The 24,123-nt window shown below is 34.1% G+C and overlaps 1 protein-coding gene across 14 annotated transcripts in view; it reads left to right on the forward strand.

Annotated features, from left to right (window-relative positions):
• The window catches only part of DMD (dystrophin), a 1,162,157-nt gene that overhangs the window by 893,115 nt on the left and 244,919 nt on the right, over positions 1 to 24,123 (forward strand). For all 14 annotated transcript variants that reach the window (XM_055701082.1, XM_055701084.1, XM_055701085.1 and 11 more), the window contains one exon: positions 22,572 to 22,761. In XM_055701082.1, coding sequence (XP_055557057.1) covers positions 22,572 to 22,761 — 190 coding nt within the window. The remainder of the gene's footprint in view (positions 1 to 22,571; positions 22,762 to 24,123) is intronic.

The raw sequence follows: 24,123 nt of genomic DNA on the forward strand, positions 1-24,123 counted from the left end.
GCCAATTTTTCTCTGTTGTAACCAGATGCCAACCAACTTCAGTTGATAAGTTTTATATTTAAAATATTTAAAATGAAGTGGTTTACAATTCTGTGTACTGTCTCCACATCACAATCACTACAGTGATTTTGAGTCATAAACTGAATCTGAAAATGACAGACCTATCCTATTGAAGCAGGTTCAAAGTAGAAATGTTATCCTCTACCTTTTAAGCAAATCTCTAGTCAAGAAAGTTTTTATTAGATCCTTGAACACATTCTTGATTACATTTCACAGTATTGCAGTGTTTGGTTTAGATATCGATTCCCATACTAAAAGTAATTTGTGCACCTTGCCACCACATTGTGAATCATACAATATGCAATCTATAAGATCAGAACATACTGCAGAACAAAAATTACTTTCTTTATAGTGGCAAAACAGTTTTAAATCATCACACATTAGATATGTAAAAATTAAAGTAGTTTAATCAGAATCTTAAATTAAGTTTTATAGCTTATAACTGAAACTAGAACTGAATTAGATCTTAACATGTTTCTAATTAAAGTCTCTGAACAAGGCCAGAAAAGTCAGTTTCGTTAAATATACAATAAATTAAAAGTAATTAAAAATGCAATAAATATGCAATAAATTTAGGATATTTTCTTGCATAATGGCAGTTACTTAAATCAGTGATGGCTACAGAAATATATTCACACTTTTAGTTAATTTTTTTCACAAAGTTGATGTTCATATGAATGAGTCACTTTAACAGCATTTTTTCTGAAGCAGACATGCTACTGACTTAATATCCTGTTCAAGTGAGAGAAGAGGTGCTATGGATATCCAAAAAAAGAAAGCTACATAATAATTTGAAAGCTCACCTTTTTTTTTTTTTTTTTTTTTTTTGTTAACAATAGCAATAAAAGAATTGAGAAATTTGTATAAACATTCCATTATCTGCTTGCATTTCTCCTGTTACAGTAGTAGACATTTTAGCATTAGGAGCCACATTTTTAAGAAAAAATATTTTGTTTTCTGTGGTCTGAGAAACAGGTGGGGTATCTAATGTTCAAAGCTATTATCAATGAATAGGTAAAATCAGTAGCTCAAAACAGCTAGATAACTAGGAAATTGCTTTTGTCTGTATGTGGAACTACAACCCCCTCTTAGTGAGATGGCTTTTTAATCCTGAAGTCCAGGATATGTCTGTAGCTGCTGTGGATGCTCAGGTAGCAATTGTAGCTAAGAATGGGTCTTTAAATCTGTTAATGCTTCAAGCACAACCCCAGGTGTGCCTAATGTTGCCTAAATGTGAGAATTTCCATCATTGCACGGACACAGCCAAGAGCTAGGCTAACAGAGAGTACAAAGTCTTCAGAACACGCTCCTTGCAGGTTTCTCCAAAACCCACAAACTTGTTCACATCTCGTGTTAGATAAGTTACTGTAGTAAATGTTATGTGTCTTAGAAGAGAGCTGTTTAGGTGACTGAGCTGACATTTCCCATTAAGAGGTACAAAAGGGTACAATTAAGCTTAAACAGGTAACTATAAAACTAGTATTTCCTACTTTTTGATTGTATGATTTTACTACCCTTCTATTTATTTTTTTTTAATTTAGTTGTTTGTGTATAATTTTTGTAAGACTGCATGATTTGGGAACTTGAAAAAGGAGTGTGCTGTAAACAGTAGTTGATAAACTTCACTAAGGGCTGTATCACATTTTTCTCTGTCTTTTGTGAGACATTGACAAATATGGATGTACTAAGTCATCGAGTCAGCAAAAAAATTGTACTTGGAGGACTTTCTGCTCCTGTAGATTTTTCAGGTTTGTTTGAAACAGTAGCCAAGGCCTTTTGCTCATGGAGCAGCTCCTGAGTAAGTTCTAGAAAGAACCTCCTAGATTTCTTTTGTTAAGCAGCTTTGTGGAAAGAAGATGGAGTCCATGGGCCTTTCTATGACTTAAATGCCAATTTGTTCTGTTTCTGAGATGTTTTTTTGTTTTGTTTTGTTTTTCCCTCCCTCTACACTTCAGCTTTCAGGTTATTGCATAGAGCAAAACAAATGGTTTCTTTATGGTTTTGAATATTTACTCAGTAGAAAGGAAACACATGAACTGTTTGTCACAGGCTCCAAGCAGCCTAGTTCTCCACTGAGATGTGTATGCAGTGATTCCAGATACATGTTACTTTGAGCGTTACTTTCATCTAGACCATGAGTAAGTAGTGCTCTGGTGTTTCAGTGACCTCACAGTGATGTTGAAATATATTCCAAATAATGACCTTATAAAATATTGGTTCAGTATTTTATAAATATTTTTATCACTGTTTATAAATAAATATATTTATAAATATATATATATATAAAAAATCTTGATTGGCAAGAGGAAATATTCTGCTAAAGATTTTGGTTTCTTCAGTCATGTCCTCAATTTAAAGGGCCTAATTATTCTGTGGATAATTTCTTTTAAAAAGAAACATGAAGAGTGGCTTACATTGTTTTGAACTCCTTTTCCTCCAACCTGCCATTTATATCAGAATTGTGCATCAGTGTAAAAAATGTGAAAACTCCTTTTCCATGAACTAGATTAGTAAAACAACAGGCTGGCAAGCAGCAGTGATATTCCACTTTGCCTGTTGCTAATAGTTCAGCCAAAGTAAGTATTTCAGTCATTAAGGCAACATCTGCCAGCTTGTGGTTTGTTTTGCTTAAGTAGATTTGTAGCTGATTGCTGTGTGTTTACCCTTTGTCTTACTGTTCTGTTTTATAACATTGAACTATAACACATAATATTCTAACTCCTTTAATAGCCACATTGATGAGTACTTGATGGTTACTTCGCTTTTTTCACTTGCCACTTTTTAATTTCGCTTTTTGTTGTTGATGCTGCAAAGATACACTAGAAAGCACATGAAATGATCAGCTGGACAAAAGCCAAAGTGACTTGTAAACAGGTCTCTTCCTCTTCTCTTTAGAAGCCTTGACTTTCCAAGGAATAACTATATGATTTAAGCTGAGACAATTAAGGAGAAAGCGATCTGTATTGCTTGCATTAACTAAAATAAATCTAACAGGAACTAAATTGCTCTCAAGAGGAAAAAAAATACAATGAAGGAAGCAACCATTAGAAATTTACTATATAAAAAAATGGTTTTTATGGTAGTATTATGTTACTCCCTCCTTTTATGGACACTCATATTTTATGTGAATTATCATATAAAACATAAACACTTGCTTAAATGTGTTCCTTTTCTGAAAATCCACCAAAAGTGTTTAAATTTCACTAACTTAAATATTAAGCTAAAAAGGGACTTAGATTTTTCTTAAGTAGAGCATATATTATGACAGTAATTACATAAAGTACCCTGAAAATTTCTTTAGTACTCCAAACCATCACTGTCTAACAGATATCTCAAATATTTGCATTACCCAGCAGTTCCAGCAGTTCCTATGCTTAAGTTCAATGGAACTCAGGCCACACAACAGGAGCAAAGAGCTTTCACTGCTAAAGATGCCCTTTTTTTGGCTCTTGAGACAAGATATAGGACACTCGCGTCAGTCAAAAGCTAAAAAGTAACATTTTTTCCTCACTACAGGATATGGGCAGTGAAGAATCAATATATGATTTGATTTATGTTGTCCTTATTTGTTTAAGTTGTAGTGAGCTGGAGAGGGTGTGGCAAGGATTTGGGTGTCTAGACAACCTATTTTGCAAGGTCTGAGATAAGTTCTTGGGTAAACATGAGAGCTGATGTTAATTCTCTAATGCAGCCAGTTGTATGAACAGTGATTTTGCATGTCAGCTAGACAATATGAAATACAAATGACCAAACATATGACGTGAACAGTACAAAAGTATGATGTATACCTGTTTCCTATGCAAATGCATAATATAACAGTAATTGTAAGTCAGATCATAACCTAGGTTTTGTCTCTGAGCAGCAAACCTGTCCTTATCAGTGGTTGTTTGTTATAAAGATACAATTGTTAGAATGTAAACTTTATCTGTGCATAATTTTTGTAGGTATAATCTTACTGCCTGCACAGAAAGAGCTTGACCATTCTGCTGGAGATAGGTTTGCTTAATATACTGTACCTGTCGTAATATTACTTTGCTTTACAGTACTTGCAAAATAATCATATTTGCTTTACAGTTGAATTGCATTCTGGGTGAGAAAAACTACATTTACACATCAGCAATCAAGGAATAATCAAGTGTGTTAAGTTATACGGAAGATTCATAGCATGTTTCAGTAGCTAGACTTTTCTGGGAGCCATTTCTGAAGAGCTTATTTGTTCTGTTAGGCTTGGACTGATGAAATTGAGAAGGAGAGAATTCACAGTATGTTTTACTTTAAAGAACATTGCCACCTTCTAGATTTTCCAGGCAAACTCAGCTTTTTCCTTTCCTTTCTTCTATTGCTTTGAATGTTGGTCCTCATTCTTGAAATCGGTATAATTCCATGCATATGAACAGCTATATAGTTCTTCGTGCAAGTACACTTTCTTTGAGCACAGTGAAACAATTAAATTAAAACCCTAAGTGGCTATGGGAACATTGTTTATATGGGAAGCTTGTTTACATGCCTGTGCCTGCAGTTGTCCTGGCTATAGAGCTGCATTCGTGTGGGCATGAGCAAGAAAGCACTGCAAATGTAAGATGTCAGATGAAGATGACAATGGTCATGTGTCATTTTCCAGTGTAATATTTTTCTCCCCCCCCCCCCCCAAGTAACCATAGTGTGATAATTTTTATCTTCATGTTGTGGTGATTTATTGATTTTTTTTTTTAAATAATTTTGCCAGGCTCAAGAAAGTAGATATGTAGAGGGACTGCTTTTTTATGACCAATATGTCATGATGAAGCTTCTTATTTACAACAGCTTAACAACAGATACCAATTTAAAAGTGCAAAAACTGATGCAAAACGTTGCAATTGTAGAGCAATTATTTTGTTTTATGAGATGTTAAGAATACATGTTTATCTTGTTGCCTCTACTACTAAAAAAAAAAATAAATTTTCAGTCTAGCTGTTCGTCACGTGTTTGAGAGCTTTGCTTGTTTTGAATTCTATAAGGACTTAAGTACCTTTACTTAATCAGTAGAACTATTCATGTTGAATGAAAGTGAGTGTCTGAAGTCTTAGGTATCACAGCCAAGATTATGTTAAGGAGCAAATAATTTAATGTATCAGCATGTTTTTCGAAAGAACAAATGTGGCTCCTTTGACTATCCTTTTGAATACAAGGAGAAACAAAGTTTTCAAAAAACATTTAATCCAGAGCTCTCTGGAATATGTGAGATTTATATGGGGTCCTAATGTCTTTCCCGTTAGACAAAAGGATACAAAACCCCTTTAATTTTAATGAAACTAATTTGTCTCTCTTCATCAGTACAGCACTCCATGCTTCTCAGGAACTACTCTCCAGCAGAGTTAGTAACATTGGCAAATTAAAAACCCCTCTTTATTAGCTGCTTATAGTGCAAGAATGTTAAGGCTTTTTTGTTTAAAATATGGCTATCTTTGAAGTTTCCTAAGAGTGGTTTTCAGATAAAGGATTAAAGTATTTGTTGTTTTCTTTGTTCCTCATTCTGTTACAATTATTTTAAACAAAACAGTACACATTGAAAAAAAGACTATAAAAAGGGTGTGAATACTGCTCTGGCAAGGTTTAGATGCTCTGAGTTTAATTTGAGATATTTGTTGGTTTATGTTTTACTTGGTTAAATAACATCACTTAACATATCCATATTAAAAAGTATACCTAAAATGCCATTTGTTACCTATTTGAAGGACATTCTACTAACTGCCTACACTCTCAAACAAATATTTAGGTACAAAATACAATCTCAAGTTTATCAGCAATACCATCAGTTAACAATACTTTGGGGTTTTTTTCTTCCTAATTCCCCTAAGAATGGTGAAATTTCAGCCACAAATAGGAAAAAAAAAAAGTATAAAAAGACATAAATAAAAATGCCAGACAAAGCTCCTATAAATAGGAGATCTTGAAGGTCATTGTAGCTGCTTATATTCTAGTTTTCACCTTTGTTCTTCACTCAGCTGACTGTACTTTTTGTGCAGTACTGACACCACTATGCAGACCCCAGATGAGAAGTCAGGTGAGGGTACTGAGTATTTGTAGCGTACTTTGTGAGAGGATTGTCTTGGATGTGCAATGCTTTCAAGATGCTGGTAGGATGAGCTGGAGACGCAATGTTACCCAGAATATGGTGTGATTCATCATTTCCACCTTTGTGAACACATTCTTGTGATTTTTAAGAAACTCTTTTAGGGTTAGGAAAAGGAAAGAGTTCTTGAGTTATATCAGGAGAGGATAACGTCAGTCATACAGTAGTTGCCTAACAGGATCTGTGGATCCTTGTGACTTCAGGGACATGTTTCTTTAAAGTCTTGGTATCAGTGTGAACAAGTTAATGTTCCCACCACTTGAACTGATACATCTGTGGGCTAGTACCTTTATCATTTCCAAAAAGGCAATAGATCATCTCTAGGTCTGCTAAGTCCTCCCTTGGACAAACAGAAACGACCTCAAAGAGAAAAGTGATGTTGTTCCTAAATTAATTGGGTTTTTTCAACTTGTCTGTCCCACAAGTGGCTTGCTGAGGTTCCTTAATCACCATGAATTCGGCTCATTGATAGTTTAGTGGTTTTGGTTGTTAACTGTAATCTAATGTTAATAATTTCATTATAGACGAATGAAAAGGAGGGCACCGCTGGCATTTTGCAAAGAGTTCTTCAGCTTCAAAGTTAGTAAGTTAGTAACTGAAACTGAACAGGAAAAGTGAAAGTGGAATATCTAGAAGACCATTCCTTACTGCTCAGACAGTTGCTCTTTCCATTTTTATTTTCTCGTTCTTGGTTTGTATTTTGGTCTTGAGTGAAATTGAATTCTGCAGTTTTGTTCATATTTACTGTGTGTTAAATGTTGTTTAGTCTGTTCTGATAACAATGAGAACAGTTCTTATAGTGAAATCCAGCTGGACAAAATAAATAGTTCATGGTGCAGAGGTTCAAAGGGACTGAGGTTTCATGAACTAACTGGAATCATAATCAGAGCTTAATATGGACATTTCACAGAAACTCTCCATTTGAGAAATCTCACTCTTTTGCATTCACGGGAGGTGCAAGAGGAACAAAGTTTTAAGGAAGGCATAAGTAAGCCTGATTTTGTGAGAGAAAGAACAGAAATGTCAATTTTTTTTCTTACTCCATTAGAAGATTAAGACAAATGTGTTGTTCTTTCTCGTAAAGGTGAGATTTTTCTGAAGTAATTAGAGAGTTTCAGTCTCTCTTTGAACAAGAACAGAAGCTAATGCTCTGTGTCCTGGAAGTCCAACCTTAAATCTATTTACTATTAGTCTGCAGATAAATTAACAAACTGTAGTAAACACTGCTCTCATCCAAAGTTTATTGCAACAAATTAATGTCTTGTCTTCCCTATCCCTTCAATAGGCTTCTTACAAGCCTCATGTCCTTTAACAAAAAACAGAAATTAATAAAGCTGATGGACTAGCAGACTGCCAGCAAAAAGAAGTTTGACCTTAGTTGTCAGTTTTTGTTTGCATTATTACTTTTGTGATACCTTGTTTTGTTTTCACGTGTGTTTCCTATGGATTTATTTTTTTTTCTTACAGCATTTCCTTGCTATTGTAATCTTTGGTGCTTCATGATGGTTTAGCTTCTGATCAGCTGCTGTGCAGGCAATGTAAGCTTCCCCCTCAGTGCCTTGTCAGTCATGCTTGAAACTGGGAGGATAATTCAGTCTGCCTGTTAATTTTTTAGTCTCTTTGGAAGTTATCACCAAATGGTGCTTGCCTTTTGCTGTGTGGATGTGTTTTAACTATGAACAAAATCTCAACCATATGTTGTTTTTATATAAAGTCACAAAGAAATTGACAAATGACAACAAGTCATCATCGTTCAAGCTGAGGATCAGTGGCACAAGAGGCTGATGGTCATGACTCTTACTGACCAACACAGAGACCTGGGGAGGTGCCAACACTGAGGCTAGAGAGGGAAGCAATGGAATTAGTAATATATTTTTCTTGTATATCCTAAAAATCGTTGAGGAAAGGTGAAATTAAACTGAGACAGAGCTTTTAAGGTGTATTTGATACAGGTACATAGAAAGAGAAACAGTAAGCAAGCAAGCAAGTGATTTTTGAAAAGAAAAAGATCAGCAAGTTCATGTTTAGCATCCAGTATCAATCACATCTTCACCAATACCCCAAATTTAACTGTACTGCTCTACAATTCCTGACAAATTTTAAAAATGTAGAGTTCTTCCCCAGCTACTGAGAATTACTTCTGTTAACTATAAAAAATATTGTCTTCTGCAAATGATAAGAAATAATAGCTCTTGGAATTATCACTCTAGCTGGCATATCTGTAGATTGTTCATTTGTGCAAGATACATAATCGGTAATGTATCTGATGCATATCTGCTTAAGCACAATAATGCCTTGTGGCAATGAATTATACAGGTCTGCTTTTTGTTGGTAAAGAAAAAAGAATTTTGTTTAAAATGTACTACATGTTTTTGAGATTTCATTTTTCACTTGGCACAAATTTCTTGAAATTACCTAAAGTGCCAAATTTGCAACACCCGTTTCCCACTTTCTGCATCTTATCTTATTGGTATCTTACATTTTCCTTTTTATTTTCCTTATTTTATCTTTCTTGTTTCCTTTCCTATTACTTATATGTCTTCTTTTATTTTTTATTTTTTTTAAATTCACATCAGGTGAAATGAGTCTAATTTAGTGGTTGGTTTTTTTTAAAATCTAACTTGGATGCATTTTCTGAAACCCACAACATGACTTATGTATGCTGATTTTTGTTATTCTTTTGTTTTAAAAACTGAAAGATAGTATTGTATAATTCATACAATTCAATACAATTTGTTATCAGTAATGGTAAAGAGTTCAGAAATTTCCATGAGTTCTTAATGTTTACAGAATGTCTGAGGTTGATGCTTCAGCTGCTTAATTACTACTAATGTCTATTGCTCTACTATGAACCGTATACCTTTACTGATTCCAAGAGTGTAGATTTATTCTTGTGGTATTTAACCTGTAAGTTTTGCATTGTGGATTTACTACAAGGGATGGCAGGCAATTCTTCCAGGGTTGTCCTCTCTCTGTGTTCCTGTGGGAACAGCAGCAGAATAGACTTGTTCAAATAAGCTGGCACTGAGAAGCCATAGATCTGCCTTTGATGACATCTTTCCATTTTATACTGTGCTGACCCCTTGGAGCTGTGGACACTTGTCACTGTGACTTCTTTCCATGTTAGGGAAAACTAAAATAGAAGCATGGAACATTTTTATTAAGTTTTGCTTTGCCTAATTGGTTTTCACGTCATGTTGCTGCTTTAGTAATGTTATATCTGATGTTACTCTCCTTTGTGCTGGTTGGGATGAGGCACCCAAGCCAGCATCAGAAGAGTGATGGACATAAGTATTTATTACAGATGGACATAGTATTTATTCCTTTTTTTCTTTTAACTTACATACTAGTATGTATTCACATCTTCATGAAGCTGTTGGTCTTGGTTTAAAATATTAAATTCCTTCAAGGCTACAGCTAGTTCAGAATGCAATGGTGTATACTGAGTTTAAATTTTCCTTGTAGTGTTTGGTATTTTGGACACATCTATATTGAATCTTTCTGCTGTCACATTTATGATGATTTGTTTCATCTGGAAATATTCACAGTCCTTCCTGGGTTTGACTAATTCAAACAAATTTGCCATCTTGCTCTTCACAACCTTTTCCCAATGGTTAATTAATGCACTGAATATTCAACACCTAGTGCTGCTCCCTTGGGATAGGCTCCTAATGCTCAGGGTGAACGTCATTTACATTGACTACACTGTATGTTCTTAATTAAGTTTCATTCAGGCGGTTTCTGTAACAAAACTTTGCATCCCTGGAATGGTTCCTAAATATCTCCTTCTACAGGGCCTTAACTTGTGGATAGTGTTTGCTTTATTGTTAGTTTTCATCTTTTGTTTCAATTAATTCTAACAAAAAGTTGGCAAATGTATTTGTCTAAGACACAGATTTTTATTGATCCATAATATGCTTATTAAGATAATGTAGACTAATACTTACACATGAAAGCAGGAATGTTCTTGAGTAGCCATTCCCAACAGAAGGCTTGACTTCTGTTTCTGATGGAAACGCAACTCTTCAGTGTTTGTATAGATGTATATATAGTCTTTACAGGTGGATTCTCCATATATGTGTGTGTGTATATATATATATATATATATATATATATATTTGTTTGGGTACTGTCTGATCATGGAGGGGCAACATCTAGCTAGTCATAAATATTAAAGATTGTTGAACATAATTATATGTTCGTGTAGTGTCAGCAGCAGTTTAGTATATGTGTAATGTGCTTAGCTTGGAGTAGGTTAAATGAGCTAGTGAAATTTACTGGAATAATGTCACTACTTGATATTTGGAACAACTAAAATTAGTAAGATATATAAGTCGCTCTTGTTTAGACTGTTATTCTGAATAAGCTGCAGCACATTAAACAATCATATAGATATCAGGTTTGAATGTACAGTTGTTAAATATTGAACAATTTCAAGATATCGAGACAAACTATATTGCAGTTATTGGATAGCAGATGACAGCCTTTTTGTAGATCAGAAGTACAGATAATCAAGAAAGTATTACAGAAGTTAATATAAGAAATCAAAATAATATATCAAAGACTTGTAAAAACAATGTGTCATGGTAATGCCATGTGGATTTTAAAATATCTATTTTATAATATTTCCTTGAGTGTTCTCTATTTTTATCATTTAGATAAATAAAGATTTTACAGTATATATAAATCAGTACAGTATGGAAATATGGAGATGTGAAGCTATTGCAAAACACGTAATTTGTGAGAATGACTATTCTAATACTGCATTTCTGCATAACATTCTTATAACTAATTTATATACAGTCTTGTGTACGTAGCTCACACTGCAAGAGTAAAATGAAGTAAAGGAGATCAAGAAATGCTACAGATTTGTTTGGTTTTTTTTTACTAATGCACTTATACATTTACTTGTTTGCATTTTTGATAGGAAGGTTAATGAGTTGACTGTAGTCTACATGTGTACACCTAATAAATATATTAATATTAGTTGAACCTAACTTTTGTCAATTGCAACACAAGGCAGCCATCTCCAGTGCTTATTTGATGTTAAGAAAGTTAATTTTTTTTCTATTTTGTTTTCTTATGAATCTTCTGAGAGAACCTGTCTCTGCTTTTTAGTAGTATATACTATTTTTCCTCCCATGAACTCTTAACGTAATTGCTCTAATCTAAATTCTAGGAGTCCTTTGTAGTACTAGAATAGAACTTGAAAAATTAAGATGACTACTATCTGAAAAAAAAGTAATATCCAAGCCAAATAATGGGACATTGTCTGCATGATCTACATCAATACCACCCCTTGCTACTCAATTATTTTCTTGCAGTTTCTGTTGTGGGTATAGACTGGGTGTCACATCTGTAGTCAACTTTATGCATACAGCTCTCTCTGGTAAGGCACTTTTCCCTCTCAGGCTTTGTGTGCTGTTCTTATATACCTTCTTAGAAAACCTGAGCCATGACTTCTCTGAACAAAGAGGAAAATATAAAATAGGAAATCAGTTAGTGATTCAGATATTCTTGTAGGAAATCATAGTGTAATGTTCTTATGGGACGAGGTGACTTTTATTTCACAGTTTCACATATTCCTGTACTCTTGGATGTCTTTGTCCCAGCTGCCTGTGCAGCATCAACACCAAGATGTTTGTATCCAAGTGTTTCATCCATAGGAATTCCTTGGGATCACCCAGACCACAGGGGGCATCACCTAATGATTTGTCATTCGTGTCCCAGTTATGTTCTTTTCTTGTTAAACAGACAGACTAATCTACTAAATAGATAGTAGAAGTAGAAGCTGGATTTTTTTTGAGATTTTCTTTTCAAAAGTATTAATCTTGAAAAATTTATGTAGTTATGTCTTCACATTTCTGGAGACTTTTCCCCCTCCATGTGATGGATAAGAGATTTCTTGCAAGATCTTGTAGGGTATGCGTGCTACTTATTTGTTTGTTTATTTATTATCTCTCAAATCCTGTTTACCAGAGATAGGTACATTAAAAAGAAAATGGATATCCATCTAGTATTTCAGAATGTATTGCCATGTGCTTTCAGCTGTGAAAAACTATAATTGTAAACGTATTTCCTAGAAGTTGAGCTGGGATACAATTTTTCAGCTAATCAGAAAAAGCAGAACTATGTCAAGGACGGCTAACCAGATTTTGATCTTAAAACGTGATGATGATGATTGTGTCAAATACAATCATGAATGTAAGCCTTGATCTGACAAAAGTTCAAGCTGCTTTTAATAAGGCTTTTATTTAGATTTAGGCCTCTTATGCAGAAATAACATCAGCTGGGTAGAATGAATGATTTTAAAAGGTGAGCTTGGTTCTTGCTGCAAAAAGAACAGGATTGAAGGACCTTGATGTTTCAAAATCTCATTCTGTTGCCATATACAATCCAATTCAGTATTCATTAACACATCTATTTAAACAAGACCATTTTAAATGTATCTTTTGGTTAAATAACAGAATATATACAGGTATATTTCCTTTGAGGACCTTATGGTATATTTTATGGATTTCTTTGCATGAGCTAAAGGAAAGCTGAATCATCAGTTGAACTGATGAATGAATCAGTTATGCATTCATTTCCATGACTAAAATTTGGAAAGTGATTTGAGAACAGGTAGACATACATTAAGGAAAGGAAACACATCTCCCCAGACCTTGTGTAAATTATCTAGAATTTACAGAGGATAATTCCATGACAGTGACCACAAAATGACCACAAAAAACAGAAGCAAAATAAAGTGTTTTTTTCAATGTAATCACCTGATAATTATTTCAATGTTTATCAAGGAGGAAGAAAACATTGCAAAATATGCACTATTTGAGTTAGATTTGGATGAGTGCCAGAATTGCACAAGCTCACAAAATTTCAAGTATATCTACTTTTGTCATAGCTTTTCATAGCAGAATAGTCTGACCTCCTCAGTCCCAGAGTGTTTACGTGTATTTACGTGTGTCTCCACTCTGCTATATAGTCCAGTTCTGTCGTTTGAAGGGTTAAGTTTTTTCCTGCTAAGAATTTATATCTTTGTAATTTGTCCAAAAATGAACTGAGGTACAACTATCACAGAGCATCTTGTTCCCTTTGAAGTCAGTTGAAGGTTTAGGATTCTCTCTGTAAGGCTTTTATATCAAATACATACCGAGTTCTGTTGAATGGAGTGTGAGCTGAACATCATCTGAATTTGCTGAGTTTGGCTCTGGAAGTTCATTATTTATTTATTTATATTTACATAAGCCCAAAGAACAGAACTGCAGTTATGGTTTCTTCCCAATGTTGTTGAAACTCCATAATAATAATTTATCAGTATTATTCTACATTCTCATATTACCTCTGGTTACAGTTCCTGTTGTTTTACAATCTTTCTGCAGTGTATCTATTTTAATCACGTTATCTCCTTATTCTATATTTCAGCTTTCTGTAGGAGTCTGAAACTTCCTGAATAATAAATAACTATATAAGATGGTCCTTTACAACTAATATTACTGTATTAGACTACCTAGACATAAAAAACAGTAGGCAGTCTGCTGTCTCTCTCTCTCTCAGATGCTAACAGTTTTGGTTACCAGCTGCTTCTGAGCTGAATATTATAGAGCTGGACCTTGACTGTCATCTTTATTTCTTTTTAGCAGTTTTATGCGTCTTAAAATATATTGGCATATTGGAATAGTTGTTTTGAAATATTTTGAGTCAATGTGATCTGTCAGCATCTTTGTGTAGTGTACTATTTAAGGCCCATGTTGGGGGGGGGGGGGGGGGGGGGGGATGTGTGTATTTATCTAAGTGTTTATTTACTGTTACTCTCATTTAACTTAAGATGATGCATTGTACAATATAAACTGTAAGTGCTGCCAGAGTTTTCCAGTCTGGAAACTGAGGCTTCTTTCTCTTGTATGGTAGCAAATCACTAATGTTCTCCCAGGCCACTGAGCTCAGCCCTCAGAGGTTGCAGCTTTAAATGAAAACTACACCAACAGTTTAATAGTATCCTTTGTGAGCCCTAATTGATTTCTGTGAAATATACTGATGGCATTACATGTTTATTAAATGCAATTGTTTCTACAGTGTGTAGGGGGAAGAAGACAAGTGCCTTTAGAATATAATTATTCTCATAATCAGTTTTAATTACACTGTCTTAGCAAAGTTTTATCTTAGTAAAATTGTATCTGAGTAATTAATATGCTGTTTGTTAGATGTCACTGTTGACTGCCTTGGAATCTTGGAACAATTACATGTTTTGGAATGCAAGAAAAAACTTAATTTTATGTATTATAGACTGTGAAGTGTGAAGAAGACTTAAGCAGAACAATAGCCTTTTTGCTTCTTCACATAGAATAAGAGACCAGGTTTTTCCCCATTTGCTTTTAGTTTTGGCTTTAGGATTTCTTCTTTTTTCTGATTTCTCTCTAGAATGGGAATACCAGAACTCTTAAAAGTTGTTTTCCCATGTTTTTGGGGGGCATTGTTTGGATAGTAAAATGGTTAAACTGGAATTTGTTCCGTAAGTTCAGAGTACTGGGGGTGTGAGAGTGTGTTTGTGGTGTTGCTTGTTGTTTTGCGTTTTTTTCCTGTTTGCCTGCTTTGGTTTTTAAGATACTTCTTTTAAGTTTTGACTAAGGGCTATTTGGAAAAGCTTTTTGAGTAAGTCCATACAGAACATTATTCTGTCATTTTTAGTGGTACTTCATACGTTTGTGATTTTTGTATGTTGTTCAGATTCCCTTTTCTTTAACCTGGTAATTTTTCAGATTTACTTTCTGGGAAGTGATTGATTTTAATGAAAAATTATCAGGAGATTAGAAATCTCAAGTAAACCTAAAATATTCTCAATAACATAAAATATAACCTGTAATTAGTTTTAATTACAAAGGAATTAAAATGACCTACTTAGGTTCATTACTGATTTTTTTGTAGTTCACGATGTAAGTGTAATAATCTATGGTTATGATGAAGATAGGGAAAATGTACACTTATATTGTGTTTTTATATATTCTAGACCTATGCCAAGGCAAGAAGGGAAAAGGAGACAAAAGCAATGGCAGCTAGAAAAGCCTGTTAGAAAAAAATTTCTTCTATCCCTCTCTATGCCTGCCATCCCATTAATAGGTATCTTTGGAATGTGAGATCCCATAAGTGAAGACACAGAACATATAAGAAAAGACAGAAATTATTTTAAAAAAGGTTGATGAGGATTTTTCCTCTGTGCTGATGTTGGCAGGTGTTTATTTTAAAAGAGGTTACTTAAAGGTCCTGTACAGAAATCCATGTATGTGATTTTGCGCCCCAGGGTGTGATACTTCCTTTTCTTTTAGCAACCCTTCTCAGTTTGACAAATAATGGTGTAGAAGAGGTGGGAGATTGATATCCAAAGCTGATCTGAAATTTCATAGATAAATACCATTTCTTTCTTTTTTCCCCTCTTTTTCTCATTAAGTATCAATGGTGCTTTAATAAAGAAAATTGTGGAACAAGTAGGCTAAGTACAAAGACAGGCTTTAAAATTGCTTTAGTAACAAAGAGAGCAGTTCAGAGGAAAATGCTGGGGCTGCTGATGATTTTTGGTGTTTAGTTTTTTTTTTATATGGGGTCTGACTATTTTGATGAGGGCTATGACAGGTATAAGACTAGAAGCAAGCCAGCCAACGAACAATAGCAAAAGAAATAGTTTCTCTCTCTTGCTGCATCCATAAACACCAGTAACATATTATTTTTTTAATACAGGATATTTTCTGCTTTTGCAGAGTTTTACAATAGAAAAACTGCTTAGAAAAAATCAATTACATCTTGCTTAGCAGAGTGAATAACTGCTCTTTGAAGCTTTTCCCCCTCCGTGTCAACACATTTTTAAGGAAGGACAAATTATATGGGCTTATTACGATGATCAGGAGATGCTTTAGGATGTTTTAGTTTTCGTATCTGAAGATACTGTCATCATTTAGGAAACTGTGTGTGATTATCAGGGAAAGAATGATACTGTGTCCGTATCAAGACAGATAGAGTTCCAATCAGAGGATGGGGGTGTTGAGGGGCTTTGTTCTTCTTTCCTGCAGAAGAAAAGAGAATCAGCAGAGAACTGCCTTTGTGTGCTTATTTTGCAGCAGCTGTTGCACTTTGTCTGTATGCACAATTACTTCTGCAATTTAAAATAATTTTGCTGGTTATTCATACATAATCAATATGGATAGTGCAGCCAAGGCAGAGATGCCCTTCTACTTAACTGAAGACACTGAGAGTCAGCTTTCTGCCTGTGGCTTACACTGAGAAATAAATGAAAGGCAGGGAAAGGTACTGCACATTTAAACACAGAAAGAAACACATCACTGATAGGAATCCTGCTCATATGCTTGAATCAGCAAGGCAGTACCTGCGTGTTCCCATTGGGGTCCAAAAATAAGGTATATTTTTCTTGTTTATTCTAAGATGTTTCCATCACTGAAATGAAATCATTCCTTCTTTCAGTTCTCCACATCAGCTGTCTTCAGGGAGGTATTAGCAGTGGTAAAGACCAGGCAAAGAGTTCTAGAAAGTTATTGTTGCCTTTTTAGAGGTAGCTTTTTCATCAGGTTTGTTCCTTGGCCCTTATAGGAAGGGACTAAAGCACAAAATGACTGGAAAAAAAACCCTGAAAGCCTGTCTTTCAAGTACAAAATGCTGTACCAGCACACCAACGACTTCCTGTTTCCTCGCTCAGAATAATGGGAAGATAAGGGCCTGCGGGTGACTGTCAGCTGCATCTGAGCTCTGATCTCTGGGGTGGTTCAGGTGCTGATATTGTAGTTCTGCATTTAGTTGCACTTTGAGGCTTTCTAATCACTTGCAGTAAAGAAGTAATTTCAGAGGTAGTCGCACACATGTGAGCAATCTCTGTTACTCTAGGATCAACTTGGTGAAGAACACTGTCCAACAAGCCAGACAAAATAGTGATAGTAGGACACAAGTGTGTATATATAAAGATCACTCATAAAATTCAAGATACACACACACAGGCCAATGCTCTACAGCAGAGAAAAGCTAGTAACCTCTCTCAGAATGGTCGAACTAAAAGAATGTTTAAGCAAGTGTTACTGGAAAAATACTATGTGTCCCTGGGTGAGGTTTACAGCTGGTTGAGATCCAGAAAACCACATGAAAGCAGTACTTAAACTGCTGTCTCAGCATAGTTTTCCACACTTAATGTGATCAGCTGTTCCAGAGTTAATCTGCAGATTAATCACTTACTAGCATATATTAGTAACTTTAACTGACACTCTAGAATATAGTCCCTAGAATCTCGAAGAAAGTTCCTCTAAGCAGCATTTCCAAAATAAATTAGTATGATTTATTTTGAATTTGTATTTCAAAATTCTATCAATAATAGTTATTTTAAGAATTTAACATTCAATTGATTAATTTAATTTTCTTGCCATAACTGTGACATCTCCTAGTGTTCCCACTTTATCTGAGATTAAATTATTCTGCCTCTTTGATAGGTTCTTTATCAGTCCAAGTTAAAGCAGCTGAAGAAGAGTTGCCAGTAAGAGCTTAAATTTATTTAATAGTAAAAATTAAATGTTCCAATAAAGGTTTGCAATTTTTCCTTTGTCACACTGGCAAAAGGATATGATGCTCATGAAAAGTGCAAACTGCTTCCAGCATTAGCAGGAAGATGCATATAGTTCAAATTGCCTGTGATAGCTGGCTCCAGAAAAGGGAACTTCAGGTAGCCTTCTTTTTTTAATTCTATGGAATTGTAATGTCAGAAAGGGAAAATGCAGTTATATAGAAAGAGCCATGTGAACTGTAGAAGTAAAACCATTTACGATACTTTGACAGCCAGTAGTCCAGGATATTTTATTTTACATCTATGCGATAACATTAGATCATCAGAGTCTGCAGATGGAAGTGTGATTTAGTGATATATTGAACACTGAATGATGCGGAATTTCTCCACTGTTACTGCCTTTAAAGAAATACCTGTGGAACAGAAATTTATTAGTTTATCCATTATGAATATTTTCTGTGCTCACTCTTCAATATATTTCCTTATGTATTCTGTATTCATAGTGTAGTGTACATTGGCATAATGCTCTGCACTTGCTCAGATAACAGGCAGCATAGTATCTAAAAACATTATTTAAACACTGACCCTTGCAACATATTTTGTAATGTGAATAAGCGTTACAATTTCAAATAGACAAGCAGATACTTAGAAAATACTACAGCTGAAGGAAAATGTTATTCAGACTCATGGAGCCTCTCCAAACACTCTATTCCTTGTGTTGTGTGGGATTGGGGTTTGTTAAATGAAGAACTCTTGCAATATGTTTACTGACACCATCACTCCTGTACCTCAGCACTTTCTCTTCTTAGATTCTATAACAAGAAGTTCAGTTACATAGATTTTGTTTGGTGTATATTTTTATTTTGTATATATGTCATGGTATAGACTCTGAGTTTTAGCTAATAATACAAAATTCTGAACTTCAAGCTCACAAATATCTTCATTTTCCCTTGCTATCTTTCCAAACATTTGTAAACAGCTATGTTTTGAAAATACCAGCTTTAAAGGTTCTCAGCATCACAGGCAACATCTTGTAGAAGAGGCTTGTACTTTTTCTTATTTGTGTTTGTGGTGTTTTTTTTCTAAATGCTGAAAAAACTTCTTCCTGTGAATGCGAATGTTCACACTTACACACGCTATGTGACTCACTTCCTCTGATGTGCCTCCATTTTCCCTCAACTCAAAGCCTTCAGCTAACATATTCTTAAAGAGTACCATAATCTCTGTCCTACAACAAAGCTCATGTGACAGAGTTGGTCAATCCACTGTCACTGATGTCAGTAGTTCCTAAAAATCACTCCATAGACTAGATTGGGGACCATCTTACCTACCGTTAATGGTGAAAAATTTAGGATTATGTAAAATTAAAATTGTGTAAGTTTCAGGTAAATTACCATGGTAGTCAAGAGGAAAAAATTTGCTCTGACCTTGAATCTGGTTCAACAGATGTATACAGACAAGGGAGGAAGGATTAAATTCCAGAAATGCTTGTCTCCATGTTTTGTGGAGGGAGTATAGTTTCCAAACTTCTGGATATCTAGATGAAAATAAGATGAATCTCACCCTTTGTATATCTCCTATGAATAAGAATCTTTTGGTTATACCACTATGTGCTTATTTTTGTATTATAGTGGAACAGAGAAACCCAGGATTGTTCCATTTTAAAAACATTGTTATGATTGTTTAATATTTCAGCAGTATTTTGTAGTGTTCCTACTGTGCAGTTTTCCATTTACACAGAAATATATTTCTGCTTATTTAATGTTCTTTTCTTACAGCTTGCACTCACTGTGAAGTTAAATGTATTTGGATGATACAGACTAACAAGAAAGCATCTTTACTTTGGTTTTGTGCAATACTTTCTTGTTCAATATGTGTATTTTTGTCTCCCCTAAAATTTTAATTTATCTCATCATATGCTGTATTTGATACTCAGTTTTATTCTTCATTTTTAGACCTTCTTTTCTCTATTCTAACCTCATAATTTTGAAGTAATTAGAAAATCGAGTGGAGTGAAGCTTGATACTTTATCAACCAAGCTGATACACTGCAGAGCTGTCAATGTAGTTGAATGTTCATCACGTTAGATGTATCAAAATTTAAAACTCAAAATACTAGATAATTTCTGGTGGATGTATTAGTATGTTTATTAGCAAGGAACATATTTCTGTGGGCTGAAAGAATTATGTGCCATAAGACTTCTGTATATCATAGAAATGCCAGAAAATTTTTCATAATTAAAACTTCATTCGTTTTCCAGATCAATAAAAAGTATAAATAAATAAAAACATAAATTCTGATTTTGAGTAATACTTATAATAATTCTCTCTTTGAATAAGTTTTTCATATCTGTCTTTGTGTTCATATTTTATATAGATTAAAAATGCACTTAATTATTTACACAAGTGGATGAGTACAGCTTTGGGTCCTACTTCTCAGTATACCATGCAAAAATTTAAATATACACAAATAGACTTAACACACACCCCCTTTTATTTCTTTAAATCTCACTATTTTCAGAATGCTGTTATTTATTAGAGCATTGCTATGTATTTATAGGATTTCAGGTGGATCTAGTTAAAAACATGCCTTAAATGTTTTGAAGGAATTACACAAGGAAAAAAGTGTTACACCTGATTCTGCAAAGGCACTGATATCAGCTATCATGTTGCACACTGAAAATTTAAGTAGAATAATGCTATAAAGCATACCTTGCAATACAATTGTGCTTTGAAGAACTGGATAAAATATTTTTAGTTTATGTAAGTTTATTCCATTTCTAAGTTCTGTCTAACCAATGTGATGCTATTTTTGAGCTAAAAGTGATAAATAGGTCAATATGGTATTTTCCAGGTAAAACATTTTCTGTTTCTTATTGTCTTTTTTTCTAACTTTATACTGATTTAATGTATATTGTTCGTATATTTAGATGTGATATCTATGTAATTATTTCTTAGTTTAACAAAAGAACAACAATCCTTTCATTGAAGTTGTTTAAGATTTGAAGAGTGACCTAACCACAAGCCATGTTTATGTCTATGTAGAATAAATTTGTGAAGGAGATCGTGTTTGCTGTTCTAAAGAGTGCTAAGTGTGCCTCACTCTCCTCCTAAAAGGTTCTTGGGGACACATTCTAATACGGGCTAAGCAATGCGATGATGTGGAGAATTCTTTTAAATGGCAACAGATGCTTCTGAGATAAAAATCCAGTCCACTCTTAAGTTTTAAATGATTAGTGGATGACTTTGTAATGAGGCACTCATAGTTTTCTCAGGTTTTTAATCAAAACAGGATCCAAGAATAAATGTCATGTCACATCCCCTTCCCCCCCCCCCCCCCCCCCCCCCAAAAAAAAATAAATGGTTGGGAAAAAAAAATAAGGTGTTACAGGATTAAAAATATGATAGAAATATGATAGCTATTGTGAGATTTGACTCTTAGGGAGGATTTTCTTTTTTTTGTTTCTGAAATGTTTGTCTGAGATGTTTGTCCTCACCTCTATCCTGACTGGATTTTTCTGTTCTTACTCTACTGCAATTTACTTGCTTATGAAAAAAATATGTTAAGTCAGTGCCACTTGGCAATACTTGTGTTATTTTTTTGTTTCTTTTCTTGCTTCAACTAGTGTACTAGGTTTTAGGATTACATCGTTACTTACTGAGGAGTTAAATCCCTTCATGACAGCAAACAGGATTTGAAATAGAGATTAGCACTTAGAAATTTCACAGCATCATCTGGTAAAGCTATGAAAAATTGCAACTTGGGAAATTCTATCTGCTAAAATCTAGTATCTTAGACTCTGTCTAAATAACTCTAAAACTAGACAGGAAATCTATCTAGAAATATCCAGATCACCAGAGGTTAGTAGACATAACACAGATGTGCATCAACTTGCACTCATTCCACTTAAGTTACTCAGATTACCAAACAGCTTTACGTTTTCTGAGCTTAAAAATTATTTAGTTATCATGCTGATGTTAAACATATATGCATGTAATGAATAGCTAAGTAGCCTTAACAGACTCATGTTAATGGACAGTATGTCATACTTACCTGCTCACATTTCTAAATCCAAATTTAGTTCAAGTTCAATGTGAAAAATTGGTGAGTACATGTGACACCTACATCGCACATGAATGCGGATAGAACACAAATATACTGTAATGTTTTTTCAGGACCAGAATTGCTGGAGCCTTTAGTCCTCTTTCCCAATCTATGATTTAGATCTCCCACAAGGATAAGAATGCCTTTATATTTAAAAATTGTATTTTATCACTTAACTGGTAGAGATTATTCTGGTAATTTATCACATTCATATTGAAAAAAAGGAAACAAAACCCAGAAGAAAACACACAAAAAATTCCCAAACTTCAGTGTTATTAGAGTTTACAGCGTTGAATGCAATCTCCAAATGTCTGATGTCATAAAAACTAATAATTGAACTCATCATACTGTTCAGTGGCCAGGAACTATTTCATGATTTCTAAAAATAAACAAGTTTTCCCACTACAGTGTTATTGACAATTAATAAAAAACATTTTTTATTTAATAAAATTATCAGGGAATTACTTCTGATTATTTTTTTTTAATTGTGCATGTTTCAGGCATAATACTTTCAAAGAAGTACTTTCGCTTAAATTTTTACTAGATGAATTCTAGTTTCTTCTTAAAAGAAAAGATAAAAAAGGAACCCTACCTGCCAAATGTACAGTGCCAGTTCTGTAGCTAATCTGCAAACTTTCCTTGATTGGTACATGAAAAATATGTAGTGTGTCTTTGTTATACTTTCATTTAATTATTAAGATTTCTCTTCCTCCTAAGAATGCTGCATTTGACTCTCTACCTGTGCAGGGTTACTGAGCGTGAAGCTGCGCTGGAATCAGCCCTAAGAATGTTGCAGCAATTCTACCTGGATCTCGAAAAGTTCCTTGCTTGGCTTACAGAAGCTGAAACGACTGCAAATGTCCTGCAGGATGCTACACGCAAAGAAAAAACACTAGAGGATGCCAGAACAGTTCGGGAGCTCATGAAACAGTGGCAAGTAAGTCAAGCACTTCAGTTTAGAGACATGTCAGGTATCCAGAGTGGTGGGGTATTTTCCAGTGTGCCGCTACTGAACAAAACTAAAATTGTTTTGAAAAAGAGAACTAGTTCTACTACTAATTTTTAAGTGTTGCTTTGAAAATTGTTGCAGGGATCTGACATGAGTCATACCATGATTCTGTCTGATATCTTTCAGCACATGGTACATTTGCAAAAGTGTCTTGACATAAAGCTTTAAAATTTGCACAAAGGCAACTTTGCTGAAATTGAAGTTCATATATATATATATATTTTAATTGCATAAAAATGAATTACTCTTCCAAGCTACAGTCTTGAATTGAGCACTTGACAAACATTAGAGTTTATTAAGCATTTCTGATATTTGTAGTAGTTATATCAATTGCATCAGTTTTTTTCTCTATAGCTTAAATGAATTAGTTTTTCTCCATTGTTTCCAAATACATGAAAAAATGTTAATTTGGTATTTGGTTGATTATTGTCAACATGTTCTGTTGTGATGATAAAAAGAGGTAATGATTAAAATTTTAATAATTAATGGCTGGACAGTTTTCAGATTTCTGTTTTTCTCTGGAAAAAAGATATCTTAAAAAGAGAGAATGTTGTATTTGGTGTTCTGGAGAATCTGGAGGAGAAAGAAAAACAATTAATTGAGATGGTGCTATTGAAATATGTTTTTATACTTTCATTGTGGTTTTTTTCACTACGGTTACTGAGAGTCTGAGTGAGGTCTTTAGATTTTTTAAATGTGAGGTTGTTTGGCTGTCTGGAAGGCAGGATCATTACTTCAATATTCCTTGATCGTGCCTGACTGTCACATTGACAGAAAGTTCAAAACTGGAAATTCCAGGCATTAGAAGCTCTATGCCTTATTTTATTATTAAAAACATACTGTAAAAAGTTTTAGTTATAAGTGATTATGTTGTGTAAGTACATTGTATGGAAATATTTCTTTTGGCAGAATTGTATTAATACGTGGTTTTAACTATTTACTGAAAAACAGCTACATACTGTTACATTGTGCTCCGAAATCTACAGTTGTTGCACTGGATAAAAATGAAGTCTGAATCATGTTTTTAACAGTGATCTGTCTTTATGCTAATTTTATTTTGTAATAATGTAGTGCTCATGTGTTTCTCAATTCAGTTGCATGGTCCTGGAGAAAGATTTGAATGGAAGATAGTTCTTTGAGTAGTTAATTTTCAAACTAGGCTATCCTTTTAAATTTTCTAGATTAGGTTTTTGATTGTAATGGTGCTAAAACAATTGAATTACCAAGTATTTGCAGAAGTTACTTTTGATGTGATCTTTGAAGAATTGACTATTTGGCAAAATAGATACA

This window comes from Falco cherrug, chromosome 2 (assembly GCF_023634085.1).
Source record: "Falco cherrug isolate bFalChe1 chromosome 2, bFalChe1.pri, whole genome shotgun sequence".
Taxonomy (NCBI): domain Eukaryota; kingdom Metazoa; phylum Chordata; class Aves; order Falconiformes; family Falconidae; genus Falco; species Falco cherrug.